At 40.1% G+C, this 19,320-nt stretch overlaps 1 protein-coding gene across 1 annotated transcript in view; it reads right to left on the reverse strand.

Moving 5' to 3' along the window:
* UTP4 (UTP4 small subunit processome component) overlaps window positions 1-19,320 on the reverse strand; it is a 32,106-nt gene that overhangs the window by 9,145 nt on the left and 3,641 nt on the right. Inside the window, exons 3-12 of the mRNA XM_047834687.1 lie at window positions 17,343-17,534; window positions 16,123-16,207; window positions 14,287-14,376; window positions 11,459-11,670; window positions 4,725-4,896; window positions 4,531-4,622; window positions 3,234-3,330; window positions 2,411-2,475; window positions 1,030-1,152; window positions 491-647 (exon numbers count right to left, since the gene is read on the reverse strand). Coding sequence (XP_047690643.1) covers window positions 491-647; window positions 1,030-1,152; window positions 2,411-2,475; window positions 3,234-3,330; window positions 4,531-4,622; window positions 4,725-4,896; window positions 11,459-11,670; window positions 14,287-14,376; window positions 16,123-16,207; window positions 17,343-17,534 — 1,285 coding nt within the window. The remainder of the gene's footprint in view (window positions 1-490; window positions 648-1,029; window positions 1,153-2,410; window positions 2,476-3,233; window positions 3,331-4,530; window positions 4,623-4,724; window positions 4,897-11,458; window positions 11,671-14,286; window positions 14,377-16,122; window positions 16,208-17,342; window positions 17,535-19,320) is intronic.

Raw genomic sequence — 19,320 nt, forward strand, 5'->3', positions numbered from 1 at the left:
AAGCCCCACATCAAGCTCTCTGCTGACAGCTCAGAGCCTGGAGCCTGCTTCACATTCTATATCTTCCTCTCTCTCTCTGCCCCTCCCCCAATCACACTTTGTTTCTCCTTCAACAATAAATAAACATTTAAAAAATTAAAACAAACAAAAAAATACACAAAAATATTAATGGCAGTTATTTCTGGGTGTCAGTATTAAGATGATTTTAACTTTCTTGCTCTGCTAACAAAATTCGAAGGGTGATGAAATTTCTGGCCCCAAATAAGGACTAAAAAAATCCAGTGAGAAAAGAGTAGGTGTAAGGAACATTTCAGATCTCATCAAGCATTTTCACCAGATATCTCCTCCTACTTTAAATTGCAAACATGTGAGTATTTACAGGGTGGAGAAGAGCATTAGGGAGCCCCGACAATGATTTAGGTTTAAAAGGGAAAAAAAGTTACATCAGAGACTGACAACTCTCCCCCTTGGCCAGTTACCAAGTTCCCACCTGACTGAGGCTGGAAAGTATGCAGGTGCTTGAAACTTCCTTCCAATAGCCGAATGATATGCAGAGACCCTTGATTTGATGCCACAAAGAGCTTTGTTGAATCTTCAGAAAACAAAATCTGAAGGGCAGAGCGAAGGAATGCTGGCATTTTGGAAACCTTGGGTGAACCAGTAGTAAAAACCAGTAAGAGAGAGAAGTGAGACCTAGAATCCATCAAAAATAATCACAGCCTAGCTTAAAAGACATTAATACTCCCTGATCTAAGGAAGCCAACTGATCAAGGAACACTAACATGCCCATTATAACCTTTCCATCCCCCCTTTCATCTCTGCAAAAGCCTATGCTTTATTGCCACTTTCTGGCATTTCCCTATGCCTCCAAAAACATAATCTATTCAAAATGGAAATAAAATACTGTTTTATAAACAGCTGTCTCCAAATAGCTTTTCATGATTCATTCTCAGTATGTTCTGCTTCACACAAAAATCACACACTTAAGAAATTTTTTCTTGTTCAACCAGACATTGGGTTATCACTTACCCTTTGGAGGCTTATGTTGTCATGTTCATAATTCAACCGATAAAGAAAAAAACGAGAAGTTGTAGAATAGGCTATCCAACTTCCACACGGGGAGATACAGCTGCAAATAATGTTCTCAGGACCCTGGCAATGTCAGAAATCAGGATGAATATTCATGAAAAACTTCATTATGTCAAGGTTCACTGTGACATGAATCCTCAAGCTGTTGCCACTCTGGCTGTAACCACAAATACCTACACATAATCTTGACACACATATGCTATGTGTCACTAGGATTATTTCAGAGGTACAGCACCTGAATGGTGTGGCTTGATTTCCAAAACCAAGAACAGAGGTCTATGAATATATGAACTTCTCTCAGCCCTTCGTGTACCTTAAAGATGGCTTCATACTAAAACCTAACTAGAAACCTGAGAAGAAAAGCATTTAATACAGTAAGGTTTTGTAGGCCAGGTGACTTGGAAAACTAATTTTCTGAGTTATGTTTGTTTCATTTTGTCTATGATACCTAACAACCTGTAAGAAATAGCAACAAAAAAAAAAATCTGAAAAACAAAGGAAAAGTTCAATGTAACATTATATAATTCAAAAAACTCCCAAAATATCTAATTATATGTATGTATGTATGTATACATACATATACACTGTCACATAGAAAAATACCTGGAAGGAGAAACAGCTAATCAAGTAATTATTCCAGGAGAGTGGACTAGAATTTTAAGAGGCATTCAAGAATATAAACTATGAATAGTGTATAAATTCTTCACAGTAAAACTGTATTTGCAAATATTTGTGTAATTAAAATAAGGACATTTAGGGGCACCTGGCTGGCTGAGTTGGAAAAGCATGTGTTTCTTGATCTCAGGGTTATGAGATCAAGCTCCATGTTGAGTATAGAGATTACTAAAAAAAAAAAAAAAAAAATTAGAACTTAAAAAAAAAAGACATTTAAAAGGAAATTACAAAGCAGTGTGCATGTTATATTCTCATTACTGTAGAAAGGAAGGATATACACCTGCACACATGGGTGGAAATTTTTTCTAGAAGAACATGTAAGAAACTATTGGCAGAGTGGGACCAGGATTTGGGTAAGGAAGAGGCTCATTTCTCATTGTATACTCTTTTACCATTTCAATTTTATAAAAAATACACAAGTTATTTACATAACAACAACAACACACCAATTTTCTGTATTCATTCATCCAATAAATTCTGCATGCCTTACTTATAATCACAGGAAACCCAGTTCTGTTGACAAAGTACTTCATTCAAATAATTGAAGATTTTACAGACTTTTATGATGTCAACTAACCCTCAAAATTCATTATGAGAAAACGGTTCTGGATTTCACAGCCTGGACACACAGATAAAACTTCCTTACCTTTGTCTTGAGGTGCAGCAAATGATCTGCATCTTTAGAAAGTGGAAGGGTATCCCCATTCTTTCCTGGAACAAGAAATTTCCCTGAGTTTTTCTTCTCAAAGAAACGTTATTTGTACATTTTTCTTCTAAAAAGTAATTTCTGGGTAGAATGAAATCTCTACCACTGGAAATAAAAAAAAATGTCTGACACAGTAAACCCCGTTTTCTGGGTTTATATAAAGAGGAAAGCAGTGAGTACTTTGTTAGCTTCTATTTAGGTGCCTCAGATGTGGCCCATGGTATATCACTAATTCTCTGAAGCTTTAACACACAGCCAGGCAGTGAGGTGGGTGGGAGTGGGGTTTGTGAGACCTCGACTTCAGCTTCATTTGCTCATTTTGGAACCTAAAGCAAAACCCTCCTATCTACTATAAAACAACAGAACCCAAACGTTTTTTCAACTGGTCATACAAAAAGCCACTAGACTATCACCCCAGTAAGAACCACGTGACCTCCTCCTTCTCAATGCAGGGCTGTCACCACCCAATATTAAATCTTGTCATTTTCAGCAGCTTGTTTTGCTCCCAGGGCAACCCTCACCTCCACTATGCCCTGCAGGGCACCTTACAGAATCATAAACTTTTAGCATATGACCCAGTAACCTGCTAACAATTCTAACACTCTGAAGAACTCCTTTGGTCTCTCCCGTGGCTGGGAAAACCAGAAGTTGCCAGAGACAGAAAAATACTTCCATTTTTCCACAAGCACAATTTCAACTGCAATTCTAATCCCTCGCTTCTCTCTCCAGTCCTCTTAGTGGAAAAGACTTTCTCTCACTGTACCTGTTGCAACTGTAGATCCCAGTCGCCACAGTTCCAAGTGATGAGCAAACTGGAAAAGGAGAAGGTGCCTCTTTTTTGAACAGGAAATGAGACGTCGCTGTATCCAAGAATTGAAAAGTGATAAATAAGCAGGGTTATTTATCGCCTCAGTACTAGATACAGCAGCAACATCCTAGCACGTTTTTTACTGATGAAATCCATTTACTTCATAAAAATATCCTAAGTACTACCATATGTCAGTACTGTCCTAGGATCTAAGAGCATAATGATAAATAAAAATATAGCTACTGCCCTCGAGCTTGTAGTCTAAAAGGATTGACAAACAATTAAACAGGCAGTTGCACCAAGTGTGTTAAGAATTTTAATAGGACTAAGCACAGCATGTAGTGAAAAAAAGTAGAAAGGATATCCAATGTAGCCTCATAAAGCTAGGAGCCCTGATGAGGCTCATTAGTAAAGACAAATCAGGCAAAAAAAGGTAGGGCAGGACGTTCCAAGAGGAATGGCATATGAAATAGCTCAAAAGTAAGAGAGCATTACAGAGAATAAAAACAGTCTTTCAGCACACTAAACTAGGTGGGGGTAGGGATGAGGTGAAGCATGTGTTGGATAAGAGAGGGGAGAGAAGATGCTGAAGGACGGGCCAGATCAAGACAGGTTGCAGAGGCCATGCTAAGGAATTAGGTTATCCTGAAGGACCAACCAAAAGCTTTTAAGCATGGAATGATGAGCAAAGTTGTTTTTTGAATGGATCAATGGAGAACAGGCTGAAATGGAGCAAATATAATAAAATGAGATCATTAACAGGTGAATGCAGTTGAGAAAAGACACTGATTCAAACTAGGATAATGGCAGTGTAAAGAGAAATGACTAGATTCACAAGACAATGAGGAGGTAGACTCAGTAACGTTTACTGGTTGAATGGAACGTAGAAGCAGGTAGCGGGGAGAAGGGTTTCTAGCTTGGGAAGATGTCCTTTTACCTAGAAAGGAACACTGGAAGCCTGGATTTTCGTGCTCCCACCCAGAATAATAGAGTCCAGCCTTAAAAACAAAAAAACAAACTTCCCTAAACCACAACTATCCAGAAGAGGGAATGATTTCCCCAGAAAGTGAACTAGGAGTGTTGCTGTACATCTCTTGGCCCCTGTAAATGTTTTTACGGGACGCTTACCTCGCAAACAGAAGAACGAAGAAGGTAGGTAACTATACAAGTCCTATAGATTTGCCCAGAAAGCGTGAGCTGTACTCAGTCTTATAGGACAGAGGGACGGTTGGGGCCAGGGGACAATACTTACATGGGGAAAAGTGATTTTTCGGAGAGCAGCATCGTAATTCTTAACCTCCACCTTCTCCATGAGAGGACGAATGACTAAGTGGGTGTCAGTGCCTGCAGTGGAGGGGAGAGGGAAGGCAGCAGAGTTGGAAAAAGCCCCACGTGAAAATAACCAGAGCCGGGTAAAGCGGCAGCCTGGCAGCGAGTGCAACCCACCTCCAGATATCAGTGCCGTCGGGCTGTGGGCCACGGCTCGGACATCATGTGTGTGATGCTGGAATGGCTTTGTCCGCACCCACTGCTTCTCACTGCTGTTGGAAGTCACAGAGACCAGCTGAAAATGGAATACTGTCCCCTCGGCTGTGCCCACCACGAAACTGTCTTCTTGCTGAGAAATTAAATCATTAGGGAGGTACATTTGAGCAAAACAGGGCCCAGTTTGAAAAATATTCCCTGAGGTTTTCTGTCTACACAGCTTAGGGGAAAACCTATGCCCAAAACTATAAGGTAGGTTATGGGGTCTTTTTCCTCCAGAAGCTGACAATTCCACTAGAGGAGCAAGCTCACACACAGGTAATAATGTGCCCTCTACTGACAAAATTAACAATGTGTACCTCAAAGGATTATAGTGCTTTCAAACATACAAACTAGACCCCATTAGAAAAACAACAAGAAAGATCACCTAGGAGTAAATTTAATATAATAAAAATGTATCATCAAAAGACTTGGAAACAAGGACTCAGATACGTGTACGCCAATATTCATAGCAGCATTATTCACAAAAACCAAAACATGAAAATCCAAATGCACATCAACAGATGAACAAACATAATCAGTATATACATATAATGAAGTATTAGCCAGCCTTAAAAAGGGATCAAAATTCTGATAATGGTATTAATGTGGATGAACTTTGTTTGAAAACATTATGCTAGGTAAAATAACTCAGACAAAAACAGACAAATATTATATGATTCCACTTAGATTTCCTAGAATAGCAAATTCATAGGGACAGAGAGTAGAATAAAGGTTTTAAAAGGGCCTGGGAAAAGGGAGAAATAAGGAGTTACTTTTTAATGGGTATAGTTTGTGTGATGAAAAAGTTCTGAAAATGGATAGAGGTGATGGTTGCACAACACTGTGAATGTACTTAATGCCAGTGAATTGTACTTAAAAATAGTTAAAATGGCGTATTTTCTGTTATGTACGTAAACAATAAACAAAAAAAAAGTACTGGGAATAATGGAAGAAAGACTGCAAAACTGTAGTCAAAACCTGAAGCTCATTGCCTTCTTTTTTAGGGATGAAGAGAGGGTAGGCTGAGGAGGGAGGGAAGTAGCCTGGTGGGTATCACACAAGGACCCAGGTGCCTGGTCCTCAGTTTTAGGCTCTCTCTCACCAGGATGTTGAACACTGTGATTTGTGTTAGTTTTAAAAGGTCTTAGTATGTCCGCAATTTTTAAAATTCCTTTGTATACTCAAAACCATTCTCATCTTAACTCCCGTATAAAAAAAAAAAAACAAAACATTTAACTTTGAGCAGGGGAAAAAAAATAGGATGGATCTTTGATAAGGCAGTGATAAACCTAGGAACCTGGACCAGCAGTTAACCAATCAAACAGTACCAAGACTAGGTTAGTCAGGTAAGAAAAATGAGATATCTAAACACGTATGAACATGTAGCTGGATCAACTACACACTCGCTGTGTTAAGAACCATATATATGTCGTATAATCTCTAGTCCTTGAGTAACCTGCAAGGTTAAGTGACCATTTGCCCTACAAGGAGAAAGTGTGAATGACTTTGAAATAAATGTAAGAGGGGCGCCTGAGTGGCTCAGTCAGTTGGGTGTCCGACTTCAACTCAGGTCATGATCTCACAGTTCATGAGTTGAAGCCCCGCATCAGGCTCTGTGCTGACAGCTCAGAGCCTGGAGCCTGCTTTGGATTCCGGGTCCCCCTCTCTCTCTGCCCCTCCCCCATCCACGCTCTATTTCTGTCTCAAAAATAAATAAACATTAAAAAAAAAAAAAAAGAAATAAGCATAACAAATACTGGTACCCTTGTTCAGGGAGCACTTTGACTGTCTTGGAGCCAGTTTACAACTCTGTAAACTCTAGTACTGAGAGTTAGGCCAAACAAGTTTGCCTGATGGAATGCAACTGCTTAACTGCTCTGTGGACATGGAGTCTTGCAACAATTTGTAAACTCATTTCAGCATTCCTAATGGCTGTATAGAACTCTGTGTTTGTGAAATTGTCCTTTGAACTGCTTATAACATCTTACTGGTTTCCTTGTTAATGAGTTACAGAAAATCTCTGACATTTCCATTTCATGTTTGTATGAGTAATGATTTTATCTCCACCCCCCACCCCCCCCCCCCCCCCGCCATCATCATTGAATAGCTCTTTACACAGGTAAGGAAACGAACTTCAAGAGGTCTACAGATACGACAAAGACACATGGCCATCTGCCTTCAAAGCCTTTGCTCTGGGCACACCACACCACCTCAATCTTGCGCCAGCTCTCTTTGAGGTAATTTGCAGGCACATGATTGTGAGAAAGAAGGAAAGCATATCTGAAGGACAGCATATAACTTAACCCAAACCAGCCTCTCCCTTTCCTGCTCTAAGGATACTATTTGAAAACCATTATCCAAGGAAGAGTGGAGATACTGAGCAGCTTAGGAACTTACACACTGTCCTCCACACCCAACTAAACAGTTTATATACAAAGGGGGGGGGGGCGGCAGTTTGTACAAGGTCCCACCAAAAAAGAGGGACCAAAAAGACAATTCTAACTCACTCCACATCATCTTTCCCCAAAGTAGAATCATAAAAGAACTGAAAAGGAAAAAAGAAAACGCCTTTCTCAGGGCACAGAGGGAACAAACCAAGGCGAACGCTGACCTGAAAAGGGAGGGGGAAGTGTCCTAATTTAATCACAGAGTGACTGTTTCAGACAGAAAAACAATCTCAAGACTGACCTCTAAATGAAAGCAAATGTTCCCTACAACTCTCTGCAGGAATCAGTACTTGCCTACTTGATAAGGGTGAAAGACATCTAAGAAGATCAAAGGACTGGGTATTTGCCACCATCCACTCTTCAGTCAATGAAAATCCATTAAAAAGATATCTAAAAATAATCAACTGTGCTGGCAAGAGAATGTAGTGGAGAAAACCCTTGAAATTAGGATCAATTTCAAAAAAGATGTGAAAATGCCAATACCACACTCATTCTGTGCCAGGTACTGCACTTAGCACTCTACATGCACTACCCAATTAATCCTTCCCAAACTCTATGAAGTATGTATTACTAGCATCCCTGTTGTCACAAAGAAAGAAACTAAGATTTAGAGAGAAGCAGCTTGCCCAAGTAGCCTAAGTGCTACAGTTGGGGTTCAAAACCAAGTATGCCCTAGTTTATAGGGTATGATAAGCATTTTGAGGACTGGAATTTGTACAATTACATTTGTCCACTAAAAAAATAAAAATAAAAAATACGTAACAGTTTACTGACTCTCAGGCACATATTTGCCCACATTTAACTATTTTTGAAATCAGGATATCTTCTAGCTTTCAACCTAATGCATATGTATTATTTTCAGATAAAGAGCAATATCAAAACTTGCAGAATGGGTGGCACCTGGCTGGTTCAGTTGGTAGAATATGCAACTCTTCATCTCAGGGTCATGAGTTTAAGCCCCAAGTTGGGTGTGGAGCCTACTTAAAACAACAAAAACTTGCAGACTGGTTGTCAAAAACCTGAAACAAAACCTTGGGACTACAGTGGGACATAATCTACCAACACTATGGATGGCTGAGAGGCATGTGTGGGAAACATGGACCCTGATGACAGAGTTGAAAGGTGATTCAGAGTCCATCTGTACATGTGAAGAAGTTTTAGGAAAACCTTATTCACTTTATTTCATTCATACTTTCCTGGTTATATATGCACAAGACTAATATAATAAAAATGTTATGCTTTGGTCTCAAAAAGCTCTTCAATAAGAGCTATTTAGAGAATAACTATTTATAAGAATGATAATAATTTATAAGAATATGAATTCTATGTTTAAATTTTTTTTAATGTTTATTTTTGAGAGAGAGAGAAACACAGAGCATGACCGGGGGAGGGGAAGAGAGAGGGAGACACAGAATCTGAAGAAGGTTCCACTCTGAGCTGTCAGCACAGAGCCTGATATGGGGCTCGAACCCACGAACCACAAGATCATGACCTGAGCCAAAGTCAGATGCTCAACCGAGCCACCCAGGTGCCCCAAAATTCTCTGATTAAAAAAACATTGTGTCAGTTTAAATCATAATAGTGTGTATTACAAATTTTACATTTCAAGAAAAGCACTGTTATAATTTAATTGGCAGTGTTTTTTCTTTCCCATGATAACAAAATTATGGCATGTCTTACAATCATTTGTATCTAACGATTCAATGCAATACAGTAATTATAGGCACATGGTAGAAGAAAGATCAAATAGTAAAATGTACAAATTAAGCCTGCCTCCTGCCTGCCAGCCCCAACTTTAAAATTACCATTAGCGTTTTTTTAAATATATATATATTTTTTTAACGTTTATTTATTTTTGAGACAGAGAGAGACAAAGCATGAACGGGGGAGGGTCAGAGAGAGAGGGAGACACAGAATCTGAAACAGGCTCCAGGCTCTGAGCCATCAGCCCAGAGCCCGACGTGGGGCTGGAACTCACAGACTGCGAGATCGTGACCTGAGCTGAAGTCGGACGCTTAACCGCTTAACCGACTGAGCCACCCAGGCGCCCCTATTACCATTAGCGTTTTAAAAAAATGTTTATTTATGGGGCGCCTGGGTGGCTCAGTCAGTTAAGCCTCCAGCTTCAGCTCAGGTCACGATCTCGCGGTTCGTGGGCTCAAGCTCCACGTCGGGCTCTGTGCTAACAGCTCAGGGCCTGGAGCCTGCTTCTGCCCCTCCTCTGCTCATGCTCTGTCTCAAAAATAAATAAAAACATTAAAAAAATTATTTTAAATGATTATTTATTTTTGAGAGAAAGAGAGTGAGTGGGGGAGTTGCAGAGAAGAGGGGGAACAGAGGAGCGCAGGTGGGCTCTGTGCTGACAGCTGAGAGCCCAATGAGAGGCTTGAACTCACAAACTGCGAGATCATAACCTGAGCCGAGGTCAGACACTCACACCAACTGAGCCATCCAGGCGCCCCTACCATTAGCATTTTTAATCTTTTCAGAAATATTATAAGTATATATATTAGCAAAACTACATATGCAGAAAATATCAAACATAAATATCTAATACAAAATCTGCTTTTCTTAATACACTACTATGTACTACTTCATGCACTATACTGTGCTACTTTTCCCCCTTAATGTATTCTCGTAATTGTTACATAGTAACAAATATCCACATCTTCCTTGGTCTTTGAAACATGTGCATAATATTTGAGTGATTACACTTTAAAAAAGCACCAGGGCACCTGGGTGGCTCGGTCAGTTAAGCTTCTGACTTCAGCTCAGGTCATGCTCTCACCCTTTCGGTTCGTGAGTTCGAGCCCTGTGTCAGGCTCTATGCTGACAGCTCAGAGCCTGGAGTCTACTTCAGATTGTGTGTCTCCCTCTCTCTCATAAAAAATAAACATTAAAAAAATTTTTTTAATGGCACAAAATTTGATAATTAAGTCTTAAGTTTAATAATTACAACCATTTTGGATCAAAACTCGGTTTTTTTTTAACATTTCTTTTTCAAAAATATTTATTTTTGAGAGAGAAAGGGAGCACTTGTGCGAGCAGGGGGAGGGGCAGACAGAGGGGGACAAAGGATCTGAAGTGGCTCTCTGCTGACAACAGACAGAGGGCTCGAGCCCACCAACCATGAGATCATGACTTGAGCTGAAGTCAGATGCTTAACTGACTGAGCCACTCAGGTGCCCCTCAAAACTCTATTTGAAAAGGAAAATTTCTCTTGGTCATTTGAACTTGTTCTTCATTACACTTACATGTGACATCTAAATGTTTCACAGGGCTTTAAGACCCATCAAATTGGTCTCATGGAAAATCTGTGAAGTGGGATAGAAACAACTTATAGGCAAGAAAAGCCAGCATGAGTGATCTCTACTCATATTGCATGTCCAGACTTAAGACACCAAACAAGCCTCAAACTAAGAAGACAAAGGATCTCGTCAGCAAATCTCGAAGTCACTTTCCATGCCCCACTGATAAAACAGCCAAAGGTTTCTGATTAAGAATTGATGTTACCAAAAGGGAAGAGGCACACTTGTTCAACACGAGTCTGCTTAAGTCTTACTAAAATAGGCAAAATTTAATATTTTCTTTTTTTAAAAAATTTTTTTAACGTTTATTTATTTTTGAGACAGAGAGAGAGAGAACATGAATAGGGGAGGGGCAGAGAGAGAGGGAGACACAGAATCTGAAACAGGCTCCAGGCTCTGAGCTGTCAGCACAGAGCCTGACACGGGGCTCGAACTCACGGACTGTGAGATCATGACGTGAGCCGAAGTCGGAAGCTTAACCGACCAAGCCACCCAGGCACCCCAAAATTTAGTATTTTCAAAATCATCTCATAAAATCATCTAATTTCCCAAGATAGGAAGCAGGAGAAGAACTGCACAAAGAGGAAAATAGCACCTCTCAAGATTCTTCTAGGATACTTGTGGCCTATCTAAATCAGACTGGATTAACTGTGGGTGGGGAGTGTCTGAAGAAAACCTCCCTGCTAACTAATCTAGAGAATATTTTCTAACTAGTTTTTAAGAGAATATGAGGGTTCAAAGAAATTATGTGGGTTTCAGATGCATTTTCCTAAACTCATCTTCCTTCAATGCAACACTGAAGATTAGGGAACACCGTTTGTGTTACGTTACTGATACAGCCTTCCCTACTCATCCCCCAGGTTATACAGTAACCGTTCAAAACAGGGACCATACTCACATCAGATACGGCGATAGACTGCACATCAGCATTTGCAATGAGATGGTTCTTCACAAGTGTCCCAGTGGCTGAGTCCCAGAACTGCACCTTCCCAGCAGAGTCCACACTTATGACAGTGCCATCAGACAAGAAGGCCACGCCCCATATGATACACTTCCGCTTAGACACACCCATATACTGCCTATCCACCAGCATCTTATGAACAGCACTCCCTGAAAAATAAGAAAAGCCCAAATTTGAATGGTACTTACCTCTTTTGTCTTCAAAACCCGCCTGTGGTAGGCATCTATTAAGTCAGCTGCCTGAGCACGTAGCACAAACAGCCAGTAAACAGTAGTTATAGTAGTTGTGGTAAACTCAGTCTCGGAACACCAAAATGGTTACCTGAAGATTGTGGGGGAGAGGTGGGAGGGGTAGCTGGAGACAGAAATTTGGAGGGGCAAGGGAAGGTGAAATTGAAAGAGACATTTGAGACTTCACTTAAAACTGCCTAACTGCAGTGTGCATGATATTTGGCTCTTTTCTAAAACCCCACGGGAAAGGGGGAGAATAAAACAGTACAAAATTTGGGGAATTAAAAAAGCAAACATGGAATGGTAACTGATGTAGCAGAGTCCTAAAAGTAGTATGTCTCAAGTCAACAGTGGGGAAAGACAAGAAGCCACTTGATTTATACCATGAAATCCTTAGAAGACTTGGGAACTGCTGATGCCCAAAACTCTAGAAACAGAAGTTAAAGTGGAACTACAAGGAGAAATTAGGTTGAAAGTAAGTTTATGAAACTTAACATCCTTCAGATACCTATCCCCTAACTAAAAAGCCAGGCAACTCCCCAACTCCACCTCAAACAAAACTGGAGACTTACTCTCTGAAGAGAGATACCAGGAACAACTGAGGGTAGGATTACAATATGGGAAATAAAGTGAAATGTTACTAACTGAATGTTGAGAACACTAGTTTTCTTCTCAGAATTTATGTGGAAAGGCATATCATCATCAAGCAGGAGAATTAAAAAAACATTTCTGGGAAACATGACCAGCACAAGGAAGATGATTTAAAAAGCCAGTCTCTTTAGAGTTTCCCCAAACTAACAGTCCAGTCAGATCATTCTTCAGTGGAACCCACGAGCAGTAAGCTCCACTCTTGTGGTGAGGAAAGCCATCACCAGACAGGTGAACAAAGCTTTAATATGAAAGGCAGAGGCCAGAGAGAATACCAGAAAAAAATGAATACCAGAGAGAAAACAGCTAAGATGAAGAATACTTGACAAATATAATCCTGAATAGCCTTAGAAAGAGAAGGCAGTAAATAAGGAAACAAACAAAAAAGCACTATAAAAAAAACCACTCAGGAAACCAAAAAGAACTTTGGAAATGGCAGAAATGAAAAACTCAGTACAGGACTTAAAAGATAAAGATAAGGGGCACCTGGCTGGTTCAGTCAGTAGAGCGTGCAGCCCTCAATCTCGGGGTTCTGAGTTGGAGCCCCACATTGAGTACAGATAGTACCTAAAAATAAAATCTTCAAAATCAGTCCATCAATAAATGATAAAGAAAAACTCTCAGGAAACAGAATAAAAAGTCAAAGAGATGAAAAATAAGAGGGGGAGGGGCACCTGGGTGGGTCAGTGGGCTGAGTCCCACTCTTGATTTCGGCTCAGGTCATGATCCCAGGGTTGTGAGTCAGCTCTGTGCTGATAGCACGGAGCCTGCTTGGGGTCCTTTCTCTGCCCCACCTCTGCACGCACACACACTCTCTCTTACAAAATAAGTAAATAAGCTACAAAAAAAATAAAAGAAGGCTCTGTGAGAGAATCATTCAAGATAAAAGCCTGGGTGGCTCAGTCAGTTAAACATCCAACTTCAGCTCAGGTCATGACCTCATGGTTCTTGAGTTTGAGCCCCACACAGGGCTCTCTGCCATCAGCACAGAGCCCACTTCGAATTTTCTGTCTCCCTCTCTCTCTGCCCCTCCCCTGCTTGTGTGCACGCTCTCTCTCTAATAAACATCAAAAAAAAAAAAAAAAAAAAGATAAAAGCGATAGAAAGAAAATCAGATTTATATGAGCCTAATTTATGCAACTGGAAGAATCTGATGAGTCAAATGTATAAATATACATTTATATATGTGCAAGTAAACATCAAAGAATTAGCTAAGAGTTACAGGTGGTCGCCTTTGAGGAGTGAAAGAAGGAATACAGGGGGACTCCTGCTTCTTTGTAACAAGCCTCAAGGAGTTCTTCTTTGACTATGCGTGTATAACAGACAATAAAAAATTTGCTTAAGCATGAAGGAAAAAGAAAAACGAAGACAAACCAGATCTGTTTTACTTCCCATCTTAGATGGGAGTACAGATGGGCCTATTGAACAAGCTGAAGTCAGTCTCATCACTGAAGGATTCCATATTGCAATTTTTCAGGCCAAGAACAGAGAAAGTAGATGGTTCTCTACCTTTCTGATCTCATGCCTCACCAATTATGGTGCTAAGACCTAGTGTTCCTCAGAGAGGCACTTACTTTTACCAAGGTCTGGTATACACAAGTATTTTAACTGATCCTTTGTAGTAAATGTCTTATTGCTCCAGGGGGAATTTTCAAATGAATTCTTATTATAAATAAGATAAAAAATATCCATCTGATTGAAGAAACAGGATTCCCCCAAAAGCAGCAGTAGCAATCCAAGAAAGGAGTGAAATCCATGGCTAACATCTCAGAAGGTTAAAGAGAGGTTAGGCCCTAGAGGTCAGTAAAAGCACAAGGGCTCAAGCTTTTGGAAACTAGCAATGTGAATCAAGACCCAAACCCCAAATGAACTGAGAAAAACAGTCACCTGATTTGACATCAAACACACTAATGTAGTCTATGGAGCCAGCTGCAATGTGGGTACCAGAGGGATGCCAGCTGAGACTCAGGATGCGACCTTGGGAGTTGTACAACAAAAAAAGAAAAGGACATACACATAAATACACAGTAAAGGGTAACTGAGTTCTCCTTTGACAATTACCTACAGGTCTGGCGTTCTATACTCTTAGCTCTCATCTACTATGCTCTGATGAAGGACTGTTTTATAACAGATGAGGATCAACTCTGCCCAACTCTGGAATCCATAATGAAGTATTTAATATCACTTTAATAATGTAGAAACGGTTGATGGGAGTATAAAGAAACACAACCTTTTGAGGGCGACCCCTTTTGAGGGTGACCTGTTAAAAACATAACAAAATTTAAATATGCTTATTTGGCTCAGCACTTTTACTGGGAATTAATCAAGGAGAAATACTTGTAGGAGTGTTAAAAAATATGTATATTGGAATAGTCATTGCCGTCCTGGTTGTAGTAGTGAAAAACAAAAAAATCCATCAATAGGAGCTTGGTAAATAAATTATGGAACACCATTAAATGGAATGCCATGTAGACTGGCATGACTGGCATGGAAAGATGTCTGTGATACACCAAGTGAAAAAACAAGCACAAGCACTCGTGTGTATTCATTTATATGAACATACAAACACGTCTTGAAGATTATTTCCAAAATGTTGCTTACAGAACAGAATGAGATATTTTCTCTTTCACACTTGGCTAAGCACATGAATTTGGAATAAGCATTATATCACCTTTATAATTAAAAAAGAACACCCAAGGGACACCTGGGTGGCTCAGTCAAGTAAGCGTTGATGCCTGATTTTGGCTCAGGTCATGATCACACAGTTTGTGGGTTCAAGCCCCATGTTGGGCTCTGTGCTGACAGTGTGGAGCCTACTGGGGATTCTCACTCTCTGCACCTTCCCCAACCACTTTCTCTCTCAAAATAAATAAACTTAAAAAACAAAACACAAACAAAAAAACAAAAAACCAAGCCTGGCTGGCTCAGTTGGTGGAGCATGTAACTCTTATTCTCGGGGTTGTGAGTTTGAGCCCCATGTTGGAAGTAGACGTTAAAGATATTTTAAATAAAGAATATTTTTCTTTAAAAAAAAAAATAAAAAAAGAACACCCAAAAGGCATTAAAAACAAAAGGGACTCTGACTAGCAGATGAAAAGTATTACTAACAGACACAGAATACATGGGATAGTTATTATTTTCTAAGAGTCTGCAAGCTATGGCTCAAAGGCCAAATCAAGTCCACCAATTATTTTTATAGATAAAGCTTTACCAAAGCACAGCCATACCCATTTATTTATCTATGACTACTTTTATAGAACAAGAGAGTTGACAGAGCATATGGCCTACAAAACCTAAAATATTTACTAATCTCCTGTTTTTACAGAAATAGTTTGCCAACCCCTGCTCTAGAGGTGTCAACTGGGTGGAACATGGACAACTGTTTGCAAATTCTAGGTTTTAGTATTTATGCACTCTGTTACAACTTCAAAAAAAAAAAAAAAGAAAGAAAAAGTGAGAACAAAGTGACTTACACAGAAACATTAGCTTTCCTACTCTGGATTTCTAGTTTACCATATTACTTAACCAGGCAACCACCACTATGCAACGTGACAGAGAAAGCCTGAGTGGAGGATGGCTTTGAGCACATACCCTATATTGAGGTAAAGTTAGTGTGGAGAGAAAACATTACCTGGACCCATGGGAAAACAGCCCATCCCCAGTGGCACAGAAACATAACTTCTTGTTGAGGCTACTCACTGCCCCCACCAAAATGACCCTTACTTTTCTGCCGATCAAAATTTCTTTCAAACTGGATTTTGTCTGGGGTGATTTGAAATAGCTTCACAGATCCGTCTTCACAGCCAACCTATTAGAGGAAAATAAAGAAGATAAGCATTTTACATAACTAAATATATGTATTTATAAATATAAACGTTTCTTCCCTGAAGCTATCACTTGCTGTGAAAGAGAAAAGTAGTTTGTGACAGGAAAAAAAAAAAAATTACTGCTACCAAGAAACTGGTAGTGTATTCTTGGCAGGCTTCACATCCTAGCCAGAAAACAGGCTAATCAGTGGCCTAATTCCTGTATAGGACATGGAATAGAAGTAGGATTTCACAGCATACCTCTGCTAGAGACCCAGAGCCTAAATAAAACACCCATTAACTACAATGTAAATGAAGAAACATCAAGATATTGTACAAATTAGTACAAATCAAACAAGAATCACAGGTTTATCCCAGAAAAATGAAACCTCTGGAAACACCCATTTTAATAAGTCTGTGTGAGGGGGGAGGGATAGTCTTCTCAGTCTGCACTCAATTTTTGAGACATTGTGGTAAAACAGTTCCACAAGTCAACTTGTGGAAGGACCTCTCAGAAGTTGTAACATACATTAGTGTGTTGTCAATCTACAGAAGAATTTCGTATTAACATGCCATATTCTGAATTGATATTTATCATAAAACATAAAGCATAATAGAAAAACAGCCTCCACATCTCCCAATTCCAACTAGTTTGAGAAATACTGAACCAAACGAACCCTCTCATTTCATAAATGAATAAACAAGGTCCAAAGTGGCAGTAGAAATGATGTAAAAAAAACAAGAGATTTTTTAAAGTTTTTTTTGTTGTTGTTTTTTGAGAGAGTGTGCTTAAGTGGGGAAGAGGTGGAGAGAGAGGAAGAATCCCAAGCAGGATCCAAGCTGTCAATGCAGAACCTGACACAGGGCTCAAACTCACGAACTATGAGATCATGACCTGAGCTGAAATCAAGACTCAGACGTTTAACCGACCAAGCCATCCAGCTGCCCCAGGACAAGAGATTTTTAATCCCCAATATCAATTCCAATCTTGCATCGTGGTTGCTGGAATCCACTTCAGAATGGAGTTGCTACATGTCATAATATAACTTAACTTTACTCTCCTGTAAACACAGGGAAGAATGTTTACGTGAGCACAAGAGAATTCTTGCTTTAAATTACCAATAGCTGCTTACTGACCAAAAGTTGAGAGCCACAGGGGCTGACAGCCATGCTCCAAATGGGTCCTCCAAAGGCATCCATGGCATATTTGATGTTTAATGCCTGCAAATCATACTCGATAATCTCTCCATTGAGTCCACCACTAAAGAGTCGCTGTCCTTTTGCCCAACACAGAGCTTCTGTAGCCCGAGACTCATGACCTGGAAAAAACTACAGAAACGCCATAACATGTCAACCCACATTGAATTTATCAGCTAACAGCACTGAATGGTCACAGGCAACAACGTCAAAACTAAAAACACTTGCCTAGAAATGACTACATGGGGTTTTGTTCTACCAGAAGATCATGTCTATTAATATTTTCATTTTTTAGATTCAAATTTTAGTTACCTATACAGTTGGTTTCCTTTTCCCAGGACTTGTCCTCCAAACCTTTTCAAAAGAATAAAGTTTGTATCCAACTGTATTTGATATATGCAATTTTTTACAAAATCAGTGTAAATATCTTGATTAGGTGATGGTTTCACAGTACATATGTATGTCAGAGTTATCAATGTATACACTTTAAATTTTTTTAAGTTTATTTAGTTTGAGAGACAGAGAAAGAAGAGTGCATGCGCACGTGGGAGCAGAAAGAATTCAAAGCAGGGCCCCCATGGTTAGTGTAGAACCCGATGCAGGGCTTAAACACACGAACCGTGACCTCATGACCTGAGGGAAAATCAAGAGTCAGAAGCTTAACCAACTGAGCCACCCAGGTGCCCCTTGACACGTATACTTTAAATACATGTTTATTGTGTCAATTTTACCTATAAAAAGTTTTTTTTTAATTTTTTTTTTCAACGTTTATTTATTTTTGGGACAGAGAGAGACAGAGCATGAACGGGGGAGGGGCAGAGAGAGAGGGAGACACAGAATTGGAAGCAGGCTCCAGGCTCTGAGCCATCAGCCCAGAGCCCGACGCGGGGCTCGAACTCCTGGACCGCGAGATCGTGACCTGGCTGAAGTTGGACGCTTAACCGACTGCGCCACCCAGGCGCCCCTAAAAAGTTTTTTTAAAAATAAAACAAATGGATGCCCGGCTGGCTCAGTTGGAAGAACATGTGACTCTTGAATTGAGGGTTGTGGGTTTGCGCCCCACCTCCAACTTCTCATTCAAGTCTCAGAATCTTTTTTTTTTTTTAAGATTATTTTTTTTTAATTTTAAGTTTTTATTTATTTTGAGAGAGAGAACGAGCAGAGGAGGGGCAAAGAGAGACGGGGACAGAGAATCCCAAGCAGGCTCAGCACTGTCAGCGCAGAGCCTGATGTAGGGCTTGAACCCACAAACTGTGAGATCGTGACCTGAGCCGAAACCAGGAGTCAGCTACTTAACTATCAAGTCTCAGATTTTTTTTTTAATGTTTATTTATTTTTGAGACAGAGAGAGACAGAGCATGAACGGGGGAGGGTCACAGAGAGAGGGAGACATAGAATCTGAAGCAGGCTCCAGGCTCTGAACTGTCAGCACAGAGCCCAATGTGGGGCTCGAACTCACAGATTGTGAGATTGTGACCTGAACCAGAGTTGGAAGCTCAACCGACTGAGCCATCGAGGCGCCCCTGAAGTCTCAGATTTCTAAGTGCTTTATGAGCACTTATAAAGGTTTCATGTAGGGTCCCTTGGGTTGTTTAGTTGGTTAAGCGACTGACTCTGGATTTTAGCTCAGGTCATGATCTCATGGTTCGTGAGTTCGAGCCCTACATCAGCCTCTGAGCTAGCAGTGTGGAGCCTGTTTGGGCCTCTCTCTGATCCTCCCCTGCTTGCTCTCTCGCTCTCAAAATAAGTAAATAAACTTTAGGAAAAAAAGAAGTTTTCATATATATCAAGACACTTTATTCTTATGTCTGCTCAGCACAAAAAGCACTGAGTAGGTACAATTTTTCTTCTCTTTACTTGAAAGGACACAAGTACTTGTGGGTTAAGGGGCTTGCCCAAAGTGCCACAGTCAAATGTG

Source organism: Prionailurus viverrinus, chromosome E2 (assembly GCF_022837055.1).
Source record: "Prionailurus viverrinus isolate Anna chromosome E2, UM_Priviv_1.0, whole genome shotgun sequence".
In the NCBI taxonomy this organism is placed as follows: Eukaryota; Metazoa; Chordata; class Mammalia; order Carnivora; family Felidae; genus Prionailurus; species Prionailurus viverrinus.